Genomic DNA, 15474 nt, shown 5'->3' with positions numbered 1-15474 from the left:
ACATTAACAGTGAAATGTCAGAAAGGGAAAGTAAAAAGACAATCCTATTTAAAATTGCATCACAAAAAAATATTTAGGAATAAACCCGACCAAGGAGGTGAAAGACTTACATGCTGAGAACTATAAAACATTGATAAAGGAAATTGAAGATGATTCAAAGAAATGGAAAGATACCCCATGCTCTTGGATTGGAAGAATTAATATTGTTAAAATGGCCATACCACCCAAAGCAGTCTACAGATTTAATGTGATCTCTGTCAAATTACCCATGACATTTTTCACAGAACTAGAACAAATAATTCTAAAATTTATATGGGACCATAAAAGACCCAGAATTGCTAAAGCAATCCTGAGGAAAAAGAACAAATCTGGAGGCATAACCCTTCAAGACTTCAGACAATACTACAAAGCTACAGTAATCAAAATAGCATGGTATTGACACACAAAAAGGACATATGGATCAATGGAACAGAATAGAGAGCCCAGAAATAAACCAACACACCTACGGTCAATCTATGACAAAGGAGGCAAGAATATACAATGGGGAAAAGACAGTCTCTTCAACAAGTGGTGTTGGGAAAGCTGGACAGCTACATGTAAATCAGTGAAATTAGAACACTCCCCTACACCATATACAAAAATAAACTCAAAATGGTTTAAAAACCTAAATATAAGACATGACACCATAAAACTCCTAGAATAGAACGTAGGAAAAACATTCTCAGACATAAATCATAGCACTATTCTCTTAGGTCAGTCTCCCAAGGCAGAAGAAATAAAAGCAGAAATAAACAAATGGGACCTAATCAAACTTAAAAGATTTTGCACAGCAAAGGAAACCATCAACAAAACAAAAAGACAACTTACGGAATGGGAGAAAATATTTGCAAATCATGTGATCAACAAGGGGTTAATATCCAAAATATACAAACTGCTCATACAACTCAATACCAAAAAAACAACCAAATCAAAAAATGGGCAGAAGACGTAAATAGACATTTCTCTAAAGAAGACATACAGATGGCCAAAAAGCACATGAAAAGACACTCAACATCACTAATTATTAGAGAACTGCAAATCAAATCCACAATGAGGTATTACCTCATACTGGTCAGAATGGCTATCATTGAAAATTCTGCAAATAACAAATGTTGGAGAGGGTATGGAGAAAAGAGAACCCTTGTACACTGTTGGTGGGAATGTAAATTGGTGTAGCCACTGTGGAAAACAGCAAGGACATTCCTTAAAAAACTAAAAATAGAGCTACCATATGATCAAGCAATCCCACTCTTAGGTGTATATCTGGAAAAGACGAAAACTCTAGTTTTAAAAGATACATGCAGTATTACTTACAATAGCCAAGATATGGAAACAACCCAAGTGCCCCTCAACAGACAATTGGCTTAAGAAGATGTAGTATATACCCAATGGAATAGAAAAGGAATGAAATATTGCCATTTGCAGGAACATGGATGGAGCTAGAGAATATCATACTGTAAGTGAAGTGTCAGAGAAAGACAGATATTATATGATATCACTTATATGTGGAAACTAAAAAATAATACAAATGAATCTACATACAAAACAGAAACAGACTAACAGACATAGAAAACAAATCTATGCTTGCCAAAAGGGAAAGGTAGTGGGGTAAGGATAAATTAGGAGTATGGGATCAAGAGATACAAACTACTATACATAAAATGGATAAGCAACAAAGATTTACTGTATAGTGCAGTGAACTATATTCAATATCTTATAACAACCTTTAATGGAAAATAATCTGAAAAAATATATATATATAATGGAATGACTTTGCTACACACCTGAAAATAACACAATATTGTAAATCAACCATAGTTCAATTAAAAAAAAAGATTTGTGTACCTCTGCTGTGATGCAAACTCACTGCATCTGCAGCATTCACTGGGGTCCCTCTGAGTCACTCCCTTGGGCTTGGAAGACAAGGGAACTGAAACAAACATGAGGCCTGTGCTGTTTGCTGTATTGTGAATAATAAAACCTTTTCTCTCTGACCAAGTGGTGTCAGATCTTCTGCTCATACATATAAAGTGATGGCAGACTAGCTCATTAGCTTACAGGAAGGACAAAAATACAGACACTTCAAGGAAATCTCACACTCTTCATATTTCTTGACTTGGGTTATGTTAAAACAATCATTTTGCCACCTTAAAAAGTGTAAAAGGAATGCGTGTGGCTATAGGGAGTTGTAGTTGTGTGATCATGAGTCTTGTTGGATTTTTAGACCCTGGTATATAACAAACAGTTCTCAATCACCTGCCTCCCAGCTTTGTCTGTGAAATTTATTACCTTGACAGTTATAATTAATCAAAGTGGTGGAGACTATCTGAAACAATGATAGCAAAGAAATAGGACTGTGTATGCAAAAAAAATGTGATTTTTTTTTTTAATCAAGGAAAAAAAGAGAGTGGTTTTTTCCCTAAAGTGTTTAGTTGTTCCAGAATGTGTAAATGATAATGAAGGGTAAAACCTGGGTGAATAAAAAGTTGTAGAAGGTTTGTGAAATTAAATTTATTTTCCTTGGACTTTATATAATACCTATAAATAATGGCACTAAAAAGAAGGAATGGAATGTATTAAAACTGGCAAGATTGGTTTTATATTGATGAGTTTATAAAGTATGAGAATATTTTTAAAGTATGAGAATATTTTCCTGCCAAATATTATATTAATGCAAGGCTAAAAATTATTTTTCTCTATTAAAATAACAAATCGTTCTGCTCTAAACAAGAAATAGTAAAAGCCATCGTCATCTATTTGGTCTGTTGAGAGAGCAGAGATTATATATCTCATCACAATAACTTTTTGTGCTTTATACTGAATTTATTACATCCTTGCTTATTAAAACCAGCAAGCAAAAGTTCCTCACTGCTGAATGTGTTAAGGTTTCTTACAATTGTGTTACTTTCTGCTATTTTTATTTTTTAAATATTTCACTGTCACCCTTGTAGAAATCTCAACCATTCTTTATTCCAGTATTCATGCTACAACCCTGATCAAGTAATCAACTTATCTGGTAACTTTTATTTATTTATTTTTATTTTATTTTTTTGGCTGCATTGGGTCTTCATTGCTGCATGCAGGCTTTTCTCTAGTTGCAGCAAGCAGGGGGCACTACTCTTCGTTGTAGCACACAGGCTTCTCATTGCAGTGCCTTCTCTTGCTGCAGAGCACAGGCTCTAGGTGTGCGGGCTTCAGTAGTTGCAGCACGCGGGCCCAGTAGTTGCAGCACGTGGGCCCAATAGTTATGGCACACGGCCCTAGAGCATGCAGGCTTCAGTAGCTGTGGCGTGTGGGCAGAGTAGTGTGGCACGCAGGCTCTAGGGTACACAGGCTCAGTAGTTGTGGTGCATGGGCTTAGTTGCTCTGCAGCATGTGGGGTCTTCCCAGACCAGGGATGGAACCCGTGTCCCCTGCATTGCCAGGCGGATTCTTAACCACTGTGCCAACAGGGAATTCCCAACTTATCTGAAAAATTTTAATTTTGCCTTCTCAAGATCAGACCTTAAATTCAGAAAAATAAAATTCTGGGGCTTCCCTGGTGGTGTAGCAGTTAAGAATCTGCCTGCCAATGCAGGGGACATGGGTTTGAGCCCTGGTCCTGGAAAACCCCACGTGCTGCAGAGCAACTAAGCCCGTGCGCCACAACTACTGAGCCTGCGCTCTACAGCCCCCAAGCCACAACTACTGAGTCCCATGTGCCACAACTACTGAAGCCCGTGCACCTAGAGCCTGTGCTCTGCAACAAGAGAAGCCACTGCAATGAGAAGCCCACGCACTGCAACAAAGAGTAGCCCCCGTACACAGCAATGAAGACCCAACACAGCCAAAAATAAATAATAAATAATAAAATACATAAATTCTTTTAAAAATAAATAAATAAAAATAAAATAAAATTCTGAAGGTGTCTTTTACCCTAAACGATTCTGGGGGTTCCCCAGAAGGTCACTGGATCACTACAAAGATTTTTTTCTTTTCCTTTAGAGAAAGAGAGATGGTAACAAACAAACACAAAAGGTTCATTTGGTGTGCACCATATTCTTAACTATCTCACCACTATTTTAAGAGCTATATGGGAAGAGCTGTTCAATCAAAAGGGAATTCAGCCATCCCTAGGTTAATATGTACTGGCAAAATGGTAATGGTAATATAAGTGTTTAAGAGATTGTACACTCTACAGATTGGAAGGTGTTGGAGATTTGTCAGTGCCCTCATTGACCACAAAATGTTCTTCCTCTTTGGGAAACATACATCAAATCCTCATAAAATAGTTCTGTATTACGTTCAATAGATAACATTATTCCCCATTATGATACTGGTGGTTATTATAATAAATTAACTGTAGCCATTCAACCTTATCAATCTGTAAGTTTTCTGTTTCCTTCTGCTCTTGCCTGAAGACCCTGTTTGTAGCTATGTGGTTTAGAAAAATGTCTTCAACAAAGAAGGGTAGTCTGAAAGCCTCAGGAAAGGCATGGTACCAAGTATTCTTAAATACTATTATTTCAAGGGACACACTCAGGAGTATGGGCTTCTGAGCAGATGTTGCTTAGATAACTGTCAGTTCCATCATTAGACTGAGTCAGGATTTCCAGGACTATTCTAGTCTAGACACAGAGAACTTCATGAGACTTGAATGCTGACCCAACATCCAGCAGAACAAGCATTAATTAAGTGGGACTGCATAAAGTGATGAGGGAAATGACCTGGAAGTTCTTGGTTTGGAGTATTATTGGTATGGTTTTAATGTTCTGTGCCCTTGGCTACACTGGGTTCCAGTATTTTGTGGCCACAGAACTCACTGGGTACTGCTGCTCCTTATGGAATCTCTTGCATATTGGGCAGTGTCTTCTGGACCCATCAGTTCCAGGTCCCCTCAGAGCACTTTCCATCAAGACCTCTCTCTGCTCCATCCTGATGATTTTCATGTGATGCTGGTGGGCAGGGTAAAGTGAAAGGGTGCTGCTTCCTGGGAGCTAAATTTTGTTTTTCCCATACCTTCCCTCTGACATCACCCTCTTTAATTTTAGTTAACATTAATTGAGACACTCCTATATGCCAGGCAGTTTTCTTGGTACCAGTACGGTAATGAATGGGTCCTGTCCTCTCTTAATGGGAACCTTTAGCTTTGAGCTGTTTCTCCATGACTGACATGCTTCCCCTGGTATGCTAGATTGTTAGAAAAATAGCAATTTCCATCCCTCCCTATACACATTCTCTCCACAATATGGCTTTGTAGTTCCTCCCATCAAAAGGTGGAGTCTATTTCCCAACTCTCTGAATCTGGGCTGCCTTGTGATCTACTTTGGCCAATAGGATGCAGCAGAAGTGATGCTTCAGTTCCAAACCTAAGGCTCCAGAGTCCCTGCAACTCTTCAGATTACTCTCTTGGAACCCTGCCCAAACACTATGCAAACAAGCCCAGGCTAGCCTAACATGGTCCATTACCCCAGCCCATTACCCCAGCCCATAGCCAGCCAAATGTCAGACACAGCAGAGAGGCTGTCCTAGACCAGCCAGCTCCCAGCCAACCCACCACAAATGCATGAACCAGTCCAGCTAAGATGAGCCACGCCTAGCCAGACCAAAAAACCACCCAGCTGATCTACAGACCTGTGGGGTATAATAAATGCTTGTTGTTTTAAGCCACTGAGCATTGGGGTGGTTTGTTACATAGCAATAGGTAGCCAATACACCTGGGATCTTATCTACTTTTCCCAACAATTCTGGGATCTTCAAAGAAATGAAAGAATTACCTTTCCTTATTACCCTAAGTTTACCTGACTTTTAAGTGACAGAAAAAGAACTGAACTCAAATCTATATGAAAGGAAAATGCTCTTTTCACAATAACATAGGACTTTCCAAGACCTCACCTAGCTTCTCCATTCTGCCATTTTAAGGTTGTTAAAAATCAGGTGACATGAAATACATCAGATTTCACAAAAGAGTATATACTGTGTGATTTCATTCATAAGAAATTCTAGAGTAGGCAAAACCAATTAGCTGTGAAAGAAAGCAGATCATTAGCTGCCTGGGGACAAATAAGTGGGTTAGACCGCAAAGGGCTATAAGGGAACTTTGGGGGGTGATGGAAAATGTTCTATCTTGATTGGAGTGGTAGTTACCTAGGTATTCATATTTGTCAAGAGTCATCTCTACTCTTTAAGTGGGTGCATTTTATTGGGTAAGAATTACACCTCAATAAAGCTGATTTTTAAGGTTAAAAAGAAACAGAAGTTGGTGAGGATGTAGAGAAAAAAAGAAACCCTTAGGCACTGTTGGTGGGAATGTAAACTGGTGCAGCCAGTATGGAAAGCAATATGGAAGTTCCTCAAAAAATTAAAAATAGAAGTACCATATGATCCAGCAATTCCACTTCTCGGTTTATATCCAAAGGAAATGAAAACAGGATATCAAAGAGATATCTGCAGTCCCATGTTCATTGGAGCATTATTCACAATAGTCAAGATATGGAAACAACCTAAGTGTCTATCAGTGGATGAATGGATAAAGAATAATATTCTACCATATATCCATTATATATATGTATATATAAAATGATGGAATATTACTCAGCCATGATAAAGAAGGAAATCCTGCCATTTGCAACAGTATGGTTGGAACTTGAGGGCATTTATACCAAGTAATATAAGCCAGACAGAGAAAGACAATACTGTATGGTATCACTTACATGTAGACTCTTTAAAAAAAAAAAAAAGTTGCATTCACAGATAGAAAGTAGAAGGGTAGTTGCCAAGGGCCGGGAGTTGGGGGGAACAGGAAAGGGTTGGTAAAAGGGTAGAAACTTTCAGCTATAAGATGAATAAGTTCTGAGAACCTAATGTAAAACACGGTGACCATGTGACCAACAAGGGATTAATTTCTGAAATTTACAAACAGCTCATGCAGGTCAATATCAAAAAAACAAACAACCCAATCAAAAAAATGGGCAGAAGACCTAAACAGACATTTCTCTAAAGAAGACATACAGATGGCCAAGACATACAGATGCACATGAAAAGATATTCAATATCACTAATAATTAGAGAAATGCAAATCAAAACTACAGTGAAATACCACCTCACACCAGTCAGAATGGCCATCATCAGAAAGTCTATAAACAATTAGTGCTGGAGAGGGTGTGGAGAAAAGGGAACCCTCCTACACTGTTGGTGGGAATGTAAATTGGTACAGCCACTATGGAGAACAGTATGGAGGTTCCTTAAAAAACTAAAAATAGGGAATTCCCTGGTGGTCCAGTGGTTAGGACTCCACACTGTCACTGCCAAGGGCCCAGGTTCAATCCCTGGTCGGGGAACTAAGATCCCACAAGCTGCGTGGCACGGCAAAAAAAAAAGAGAGAGAGAAAGAAACTAAAAATAGAGCTACGATAAGGTCCAGCAATCCCACACCTGGGCATATATCTGGAGAAGAACATTGTTCAAAAGGATACATGCACCCCAATGTTCATTGCAGCGCTGTTTACAATAGCCAAGACATGGAAGCAACCTAAATGTCCATCGACAGATGAATGGATAAAGAAGAAGTAGTACATATATACAATGGGTATTACTTAGCCATTAAAAAGAATGAAATAATGCCATTCACAGCAATATGGATGGGTCTAGAGATTATCATACTAAGTGAAGTAAGTCAGACGAAGACAAATATCATATGATATTGCTTACGTACAGAATCTTTAAAAAATGATAGAAATGAACTTATTTACAAAACAGAAACAGACTCACAAACTTAGAGAACGAACTTATGGTACCAGGAGGGAAGGGTTGGGGGGAGGGATAGATTGGGAGTTTGGGATTGACGTGTACACACTACTGTATTTAAAATAGATTAATAATAAAATAAAATAAATAACCAACAAGGACCTACTGTATAGCACAGGGAACTCTGCTCAATACTCTGTAATAACTTAAATGGGAAAAGAATTTGAAAAAGAATAGATACCTGTATATGTATAACTGAATTGCTTTGCTGTACACCTGAAACCAACACATTGTTAATCAACTATACTCCAATATAAAATTTTTTTAAATAAAATAATTATAAAAACCACAGTGGCCATAGTTGATAACACTGTATTGTATAATTGAAATTTGCTAAGAGAGTAGAACTTAAGTGTTCTCACCTAAAAAAATAGATAAATATCTGAGGTCATGGATATGTTCATTAACTAGATGGGGGAATCCTTTCACAACACATACCTGTATCAAATCACAATGTACACTTTAAATATCTTACAATTTTGTACCTAAGTTATACCTCAATAAAGCAGAACTTTTTAAAAAAATACCTTAGGAACTCTAGATAATCTTTTAAAAGTTAAGGGGGAAAAAAAAAACCAACTCCAAACAATGGCAGTGCTCCAATCTCCCAGGGCTTATTCCTCTCCCACAGGAGAAGGTCCCCCTCCCCCAGCCCCGCCATTTCCTTGGCCAGGTGGTCCGCTCCCCTAGCTGCCCTTGCTCAGCCCAGCCTCGCAGATCCAGTGGTAGGGTCTCTGGCACGCGTCGTCATTCCACTTGCCATCGGGGTGGAAGTGGGCACAGTCCTCGCCCCCACCCAGCCCGTGCCCTTGCCAGTCGTCCGGCTGGCCTGGCTTCCAGTTCCTGAGGGGAGAGGACAACAGGCAGCTAGGGAGGCACAGAATCCAGGTCAGGGAGAAGGGGCTGAGGGTCAGACCCTGGAGGAACCGAGCTGAACGAGGAAGAAGGGCACAGAAACCCGGGGCACTCACTTGAAGTTGGTCTCATAGTCCGTCCCATCCGCCCATTTCCAGACTCCATCCAGATCACTGAGGCCCATCCAGGTGTAGGAGGAGCCTATATGGGCCTGGACAAAATCCTGGGACAACAGAAGGGCAGTGGTGACTTCTCCCCACCCTGCCAACTCCTTGGACTAGCAGTTCTGAACTTAACGTGTTCATTAAACCTGTCAAGGAGATTCGGGGTGTTAATCCCAACGCCCGGGGCCAATTAAACCTCTGAGGGTCTGGGTCAGATGGCAGTCGTTGTTAAAAGCTCCCCAGGTCGGGCTTCCCTGGTGGCGCACTGGTTGAGAGTTCGCCTTCCGATGCAGGAGACACGGGTTCGTGCCCTGGTCCGGGAAGATCACACACGCCGCGGAGCGGCTGGGCCCGCGAGCCATGGCCGCTGCGCCTGCGCGTCCGGAGCCTGTGCTCCGCAATGGGAGAGGCCACAGCAGTGAGGCCCGCGTATCCCAAAAAAAAAAAAAAGCTCCCCAGGTGATGCCAATATGCAGCCAAGGCGGAGAACCATTCTCTTCAATGGGACGTGTCTTGGATCTGCGCTCTAGGGGCCTCACCTGTTCCTCTCTGGAGTTGATGACCACCAGGTAGGCATCCTCCAGCTGGCAGTACTTCTCAGCCTCGGGCCAGGGCTTCCCCGAGGAAGAGAACCAGTAGCAGCTGCCTTCATGCTCCAGCCAACTGGTAGGACAGCAGTTGTTTTGCGAGCCTAAGGGGCCGGGGCAGGGGAGGGTCTGAGATGCTGTCCGGGGGATGTGGGCAGACGCTGGGGCCGGCCCACCCCATGCAGCCCTCACCATTGCTCTTGAGAGCAGCCATCTTGCAGGTCAGGGAGTTCAGGTTCTTGACCAGCTGTTGGACTCGCAAGAGCGTTTCGGAATAACCTGGGACGCACACGGATGGGCAGTGGGGACAGTGCCCTGGGTGTGGCTTCTGCTCCTTGAGTCCCTGGAGACCAGAGGTCCACGCCCGGGGCCCCAGCCTAGGAACCCCCTTGCCCTCCCACACGCCTCATGCCCAGGTGGAGGGGAGCAGGGGCCTGACCTGCTTTGAGTTCCTGCAGCTGGTTCTCCAGGCTGCTCTCCAGAGAAAGCACCTTGTCATTCAAGCTACGGGCTGGAAGGGAAGGCACTCAGCACCACGTGACTGCTCCCTTTTCTCCCCCCGCCCTGAGTGCCTGGCACTCACCCCTCCACACACTCTCCCGAAGGGTCTCTCACCTGCTTGCAGTTCCTGCTTGTGACTTTCCACCTCAGCTTTCAGAGATGTTATCATTTCTTGCCAACTTCCACCTGGAGAACACAGGGACTCAGGGCTCAGGAGTCAGTTCCTCCCCCTCTCCCACCGCACCCCACCCCAGTCCAGAGCCCCTTCCATACCAGGCTCACCCTGGGATTTCAGTGCCTGGACCTCAGCCGTAGTGTTTGAAGTGAAGTTGCTGAAAGTTGTTCTCAGGGTTGCCAGGTCCCTCTGAAACTTGGAATCTGATCAGGCGGATGAGACAATCAGTGCTAAGGGTTATCAGGTCCTCTGTGCCAGCACTGGGCAGGGCACTTGACATGCATTGTGTCATTGGGTCCCTACAGCGTGACCCCACCCAAAGGGATGGGTACTATTGTTATACAATATTGCAGGTGAGGAAACTAAGGCTTCGAGAGGGGACGTAATTTGACCTCATTCCCCAACTGATAAGTGACAGGGCCAGCAGTCATCCTCATTTATCACTCTCGCCACCAGTGCCCCCACCACTGCACCCCATTATTTCTCTCTTCCCTGCCCACCCGGTGCCCCTCACTTTGGGATCCGATCACACAGATGCCGACCAGCAGGAGGAGGCTGAGGCCCAGGGAGAGCAGGAAGGAGCGGGTGCTGGAGAGGAGCCGCTGCAGGAAGGTCTCGAGGGCAGGCAGCCCTGCAAGAGGAGAGGGTGTCAGGACAAGGAGGGTCCAGGACGTGAGAGACGGGGAGGAGGATAGGGCCACGGGGACCTGCAGGGAGGAGGCTGCTGCAGCTGATGCTGGGGGGAGGCTGGACAAGGAGAGTTGTGGGCGGGGGGACGTCCAGGCCACTGACCCCTCATGGACCAGCACAAGTGCTCAGTCACACGGGCCCCTCACACCCCTGGGGACACATGTACACAAAGACACACAGACAGGGGATGATGGCGATGTATAAGGTCCTATCATCAGAGCTGGGGCACCAGGCAGGAGGACCCAGTGAGAGAGACGGCGACTACCTTAGCAGGCTCACACTCATCAGTGAAAACAAGTTAGAAAATGGGTTTACTAATATGGGGCACATTGCACTTGCCCATAAGGAACACACACTGCTGACCTCTGGATTAATAAGCAGAAGTACAAGTAGGGCACATCTATAGGAGAGAAGAGATTTACTGTTGGCCATTAAGGTAAAGGCTCTACGAAGAAGTTATTCCTCAAGACTTTGGAAATAATGGCTTCCCTGGTGGCGCAGTGGTTAAGTAATCCGGCTGCCAATGCATGGGACACGGGTTCGAGCCCTGCTCCAGGAAGATCCCACATGCCGCAGAGCAACTAAGCCTGTGAGCCACAACTACTGTGCCCACATGCCACAACTACTGAAGCCCACGTGCCTAGAGCCTGTGTTCTGCAACAAGAGAAGCCACCGCAATGAGAAGCCTGCGCACCACAACGAAGAGTAGCCCATGCGCAGCAACAAAGACCCAATGCAGCCAAAAATAAATTAATTGATTAATTAAAAAAAAGGCTTTGGAAATAAAAGAAGGAAAAATAAAATTCTGGAAAATGTACACTAGGTGCTTTTAACATGCCCAGGCTGGGAGGCAACAATCATTATGGCTGCAATGGTTTTAAAAGACAATGTTAGCAATTTCCTTCAGTGTAATTAATCTGGGTCTATGTTTTGTTATTCCTGGATGTGTCCATAATAATAATAGCTACAATAAATTGCCAGTAAATCTTTTAAGTGGCAAAATTAAAAAAAAAAAAAGAGAGAGAAAGAAAATGGGTTTACTCTCATGCCCTTCCCCAGAGCACAGGAAGCCAGGACTGCTGTGGACCTTGAATTGTGTTTTTATTGGGGTCCCCAGAGGCTGGGGCCTCCCCTTCAGAGTGAGAGACCCCACCAGTACATATGGTAGAGGTGCAGACATGACACGACAGCAGAAATCCTTCTAAACATATTCAGAGGAGATTTTAGGAAAGACCGTTTCCTCATTCATCTTACCATCTGTAAACCCCTGGCTTTTCTTCTCACTCTCCAAGTACTGGAGGTCTTCATACTTCACTGACATGTTTGGACCAACACTGCCTCTGAGGCTGTCAGAGCTGAAGTAGAGGCAGGGCCAGCGGCCAGGCTGGGGAAGGAGCTGGGATAAAGATGGAGGCTGGGACCAGGTAAGACCCGCGTGCAGGGCTGGAGATAAGGGAAGAGATGAGGGTTGAGAAGAAGCCCAGGGTCAAGGCTAGCAACGGGGGATGGGCTTGGCTTTGCAGCTGAGGTCAGAAGTGGGGTCAGGATTGGGCTTTGAGCTAGGGTCAGGTTGAGTTTGGGGTTGACAGTGCAGGTAAAGTTGGAGCTAAATGTATTGCTAGGACTGGGTCTAACACTGGGAGCTGGAATCGAGGTTGCGTCTCCTGCTAGGATTGGGGTCAGTACTCATGTTGAAGCCATGGATGGAGCTGGACCTAAGCTTGGTGCTGAAGTTGGAAATAGGAGAGAGTTGAGGTTCAAGCTTGGGTGGGGGCTGGTGTTAAGATTCAAGCTGACTTGGGACTACCCTGGCGGTCCAGTTGTTGGGACTCCCCGCTTCCACTGCAGGGGGCAGAGGTTCAATTCCTAGTTGGGGAACTAGGATCCCGTGTGCCACACTGCACGGCCAAAAAACCCACAAAGGTTCAAGCTGACTCTGGGGGTGAAAATGCCATTGGGGTTAAAGGAGGAACTGGGGTTGGTACGGGGTTCGGCTGGAGTGGGGGCTGAAGACAGGGCTGGAACTGGGCTAGAGAAGGGGTTGAGTGTGAGTCTCAGTTTGTGACTGAGGTTGTGGCTGCCACAATTCAATCTGCATCCAGTGAAGGGAAGAGAGTCTAAAATCTCTGCTCGGTCATTAAATCCCCAAGCTGCCCCCTGATATATCTTCCCATTCAGTCTCACCTAAGACCCACAGTCCCCTCTCCCTGCTTTCTCTGACATCCTCCCTGCCCCCTTAGTCTCACCTGCATCCCCAACCTGGTTACCTGTGAAAAGTCCAGAGGCTATGATTCTTGAGTTCTTTGTGCAGCAGTGACCAGAGCTGGAAAAAACTAAATCCTGCAGAGTTGGGATGGAGGTGACTGAAGGAGGAGCCACCTAAGTGACTGGAGACCTGCTGGTCTTTGTGTCTGAAAGACCAGGAGTCTATAATCTGGGAATCTCCCGTTTCCCTGATTGGGGCAGTAAATAACAGGATGGAATTGAAATCAAAACGCAGGCAGACGTGGTGTGCACAGGGCAGCTGGATACGGGGCCAGCTCTGCTTTCCTCTTGCAGGGAGTGTCTACTCCCTTTCCGCTTCTTTTGAGTTCCCATGACTTCCTCAATTTTGTCATTTGGGAGAGAAGCACTGGACCAGAAGGAAACAGAGGTGCAGTCTGCCCCACACCTCCTTTCACTTCCTGCATCTGAAGACCTCAGAATCCTTGGTGTCTCCATCACTGCAAACCCGGGTCCAGAGGAGCCCATTGCTCTGCTCTCGCTCAATCCTGACCCGGGGTCCCTGGCATCTGAGCTTCCTCTGGGGCCTCAGCCATCATGCTCCCCTAGCTCTGGCCAGCTCTCTTCACTCCGCTCGGAAGGAGGGAAGCGGGTGGTGGAGAGTAGGATTTCCTGGCCGGAATGGGAGGGGAGAAGCCAGGGGAAAGAACAGAATTTATTGAGCACGCAAATCTGATGAGGATTGTGCCAGACACTTGCATTAACCATTCAATTTCCACAAGAACCTTGGGAGGAATTTTGGATTATAGACTTAGGGTCAGAGCCATTGTGTGACTTGCCCAAGATCTCACCCCTGGTAAGCAAAAGAGCCAGATTTCCAGCCCAGTGCTGCCGGACACACTAGCCTGGGCTCTCTCCACATACACTGTCCTCACGAAAGGGATTCAATTTAATCCTGTCAACTCTGTAAATCCCTCTAAGGGGGCTGCTCTGAATTCACACACACAATCTTTTCACAGTTAAGAAAGATTCTTAGTGTCTTAAAAGGGGAGGAAGGAAAGCAAATACATTTCAGTTTCTATTTTCTAATTAAATGGGATTGTGTTCTGCTACTTGCTTTTTAAAATTCATTTAACAATGTATCAGGAACATTTTACCATATCAGTTCATACAATGTCCTTTATTCATTTTCCATCTTCATCTCATTTCATAATCTGTGCCATAATTTAGTGACTAAGCTTTTCCCTATTGATAAACATTTAGGTTGTTTCCAGTTTCGTTTTGTTTTCTTGCTTTGCTTGTATTTATTTGGTATTTGAATTAGTACTTGTTACAGGTTGGGTTATTGGAAGCCAATTTGGGGTGCAGTCTATTTATTAGGGATCCACATCTGTGAAAGGATGGGGAAAGAAGAGGAGGGGGCAGAGGAAGAAGTTAAACAGATGCAAAGACCCCACAAAGCTTTAGCCAACCCAACTGCACCACCTGTCAGAGCTGCCCATCACTGGGCTGAACCAGGGCCTTTATTACCTGACGTTGCTCAGTCACCAGATGCTGCCACCGCAGCAGGGGTGAGACCTCAGGGGAGGTGGCTGTGTGCACAAGTTACACTCCCCACAACTGGGCAGCAAGTCCTTCCTGGGAGCGGGGTCTGGGTCTCTCATCTCTGTGTCGACCCCAGTACTGTATTAGTTTCACACCTTAATTGGAGATAATCAACATTTTTGCTTATTATTGAATTATTGATTATTATTGAATTAAAGATGATTGAATCTTTCTCACAAAGAACATGGTATGTTTCTCCATTCACTCATCCAAGCATTTACCCATCCATTCAACAAGTATTTACTGGGTGTTGATAAAAGAAATTTTCACATATTGAGGTATGGGGAAGTCATTCTGGCTTTTTCATGAGCTAACTTGAGTTTTATGCTAACTAAAACAGCCTGTTTGTGGCCTATCAAATATACATTGTGGGCTTCCCTGGTGGCACAGTGGTTAAGAATCTGCCTGCCAATGCAGGGGACACGGGTTCAAGCTCTGGTCCGGGAAGATCCCACATGCTGCGGAGCAACTAAGCCTGTGCACCACAACTACTGAGCCTGCGCTGTAGAGCCCAAGAGCCACAACTACCGAAGCCCGCGTGCCTAGAGCCTGTGCTCCACAACAAGAGAAGCCCCCGCTCGCCACAACTAGAGAAAGCCTGCACACAGCAACGAAGACCCAATGCAGCCAAAATTAAAGTAAAAATAAATGGCCCTTAAACACACACACACACACACACACACACACACTGTACATCTGCTTTAATTAGTAAAGGAAAGCATACACTGACCAGAAGTAAAGAATGTCCATGTTAAAATAAAGATTAAATGCCCCTCTTCTTGGGATGCCAATGCTGGTCCTCCTTTGATGATAAGACTCCCTTCCCAGGTGCCAAGGCCATACTGACTTG

The 15474-nt window shown here is 44.4% G+C and overlaps 1 protein-coding gene and 1 non-coding gene across 4 annotated transcripts in view; one reads left to right on the top strand and one right to left on the bottom strand.

The window, feature by feature from the left end:
* The window catches only part of LOC137212807 (C-type lectin domain family 10 member A-like), a 36883-nt gene extending 23193 nt beyond the window's left edge, over nt 1-13690 (bottom strand). The window contains exons 1-10 of one of the 3 annotated variants that reach the window (XM_067716714.1): nt 13064-13690; nt 12051-12239; nt 10621-10737; nt 10205-10309; nt 10046-10117; nt 9870-9941; nt 9623-9709; nt 9383-9534; nt 8796-8902; nt 7650-8667 (exon numbers count right to left, since the gene is read on the bottom strand). In XM_067716714.1, the coding sequence (XP_067572815.1) occupies nt 8511-8667; nt 8796-8902; nt 9383-9534; nt 9623-9709; nt 9870-9941; nt 10046-10117; nt 10205-10309; nt 10621-10737; nt 12051-12117 (936 nt within the window). In that variant the 5' untranslated portion in view covers nt 12118-12239; nt 13064-13690 and the 3' untranslated portion in view covers nt 7650-8510. Of the gene's footprint in view, nt 1-7649; nt 8668-8795; nt 8903-9382; nt 9535-9622; nt 9710-9869; nt 9942-10045; nt 10118-10204; nt 10310-10620; nt 10738-12050; nt 12240-13063 lie in introns of those variants that run through there. The other 2 variants (XM_067716715.1, XM_067716716.1) reach the window with 2 other exon arrangements.
* Nucleotides 7286-7358, top strand: TRNAD-GUC (transfer RNA aspartic acid (anticodon GUC)). Its single transcript has one exon. It is a non-coding gene; the product is annotated as a tRNA-Asp (tRNA).
* Nucleotides 13691-15474: the final 1784 nt, after the last annotated feature.

The sequence above is a fragment of the Pseudorca crassidens genome, chromosome 19 (genome assembly GCF_039906515.1).
Source record: "Pseudorca crassidens isolate mPseCra1 chromosome 19, mPseCra1.hap1, whole genome shotgun sequence".
Lineage (NCBI taxonomy): Eukaryota > Metazoa > Chordata > Mammalia > Artiodactyla > Delphinidae > Pseudorca > Pseudorca crassidens.
The sequence above is the reverse complement of the archived record's forward strand: the minus strand, read 5'-3'. Positions and strand labels throughout refer to the sequence as shown.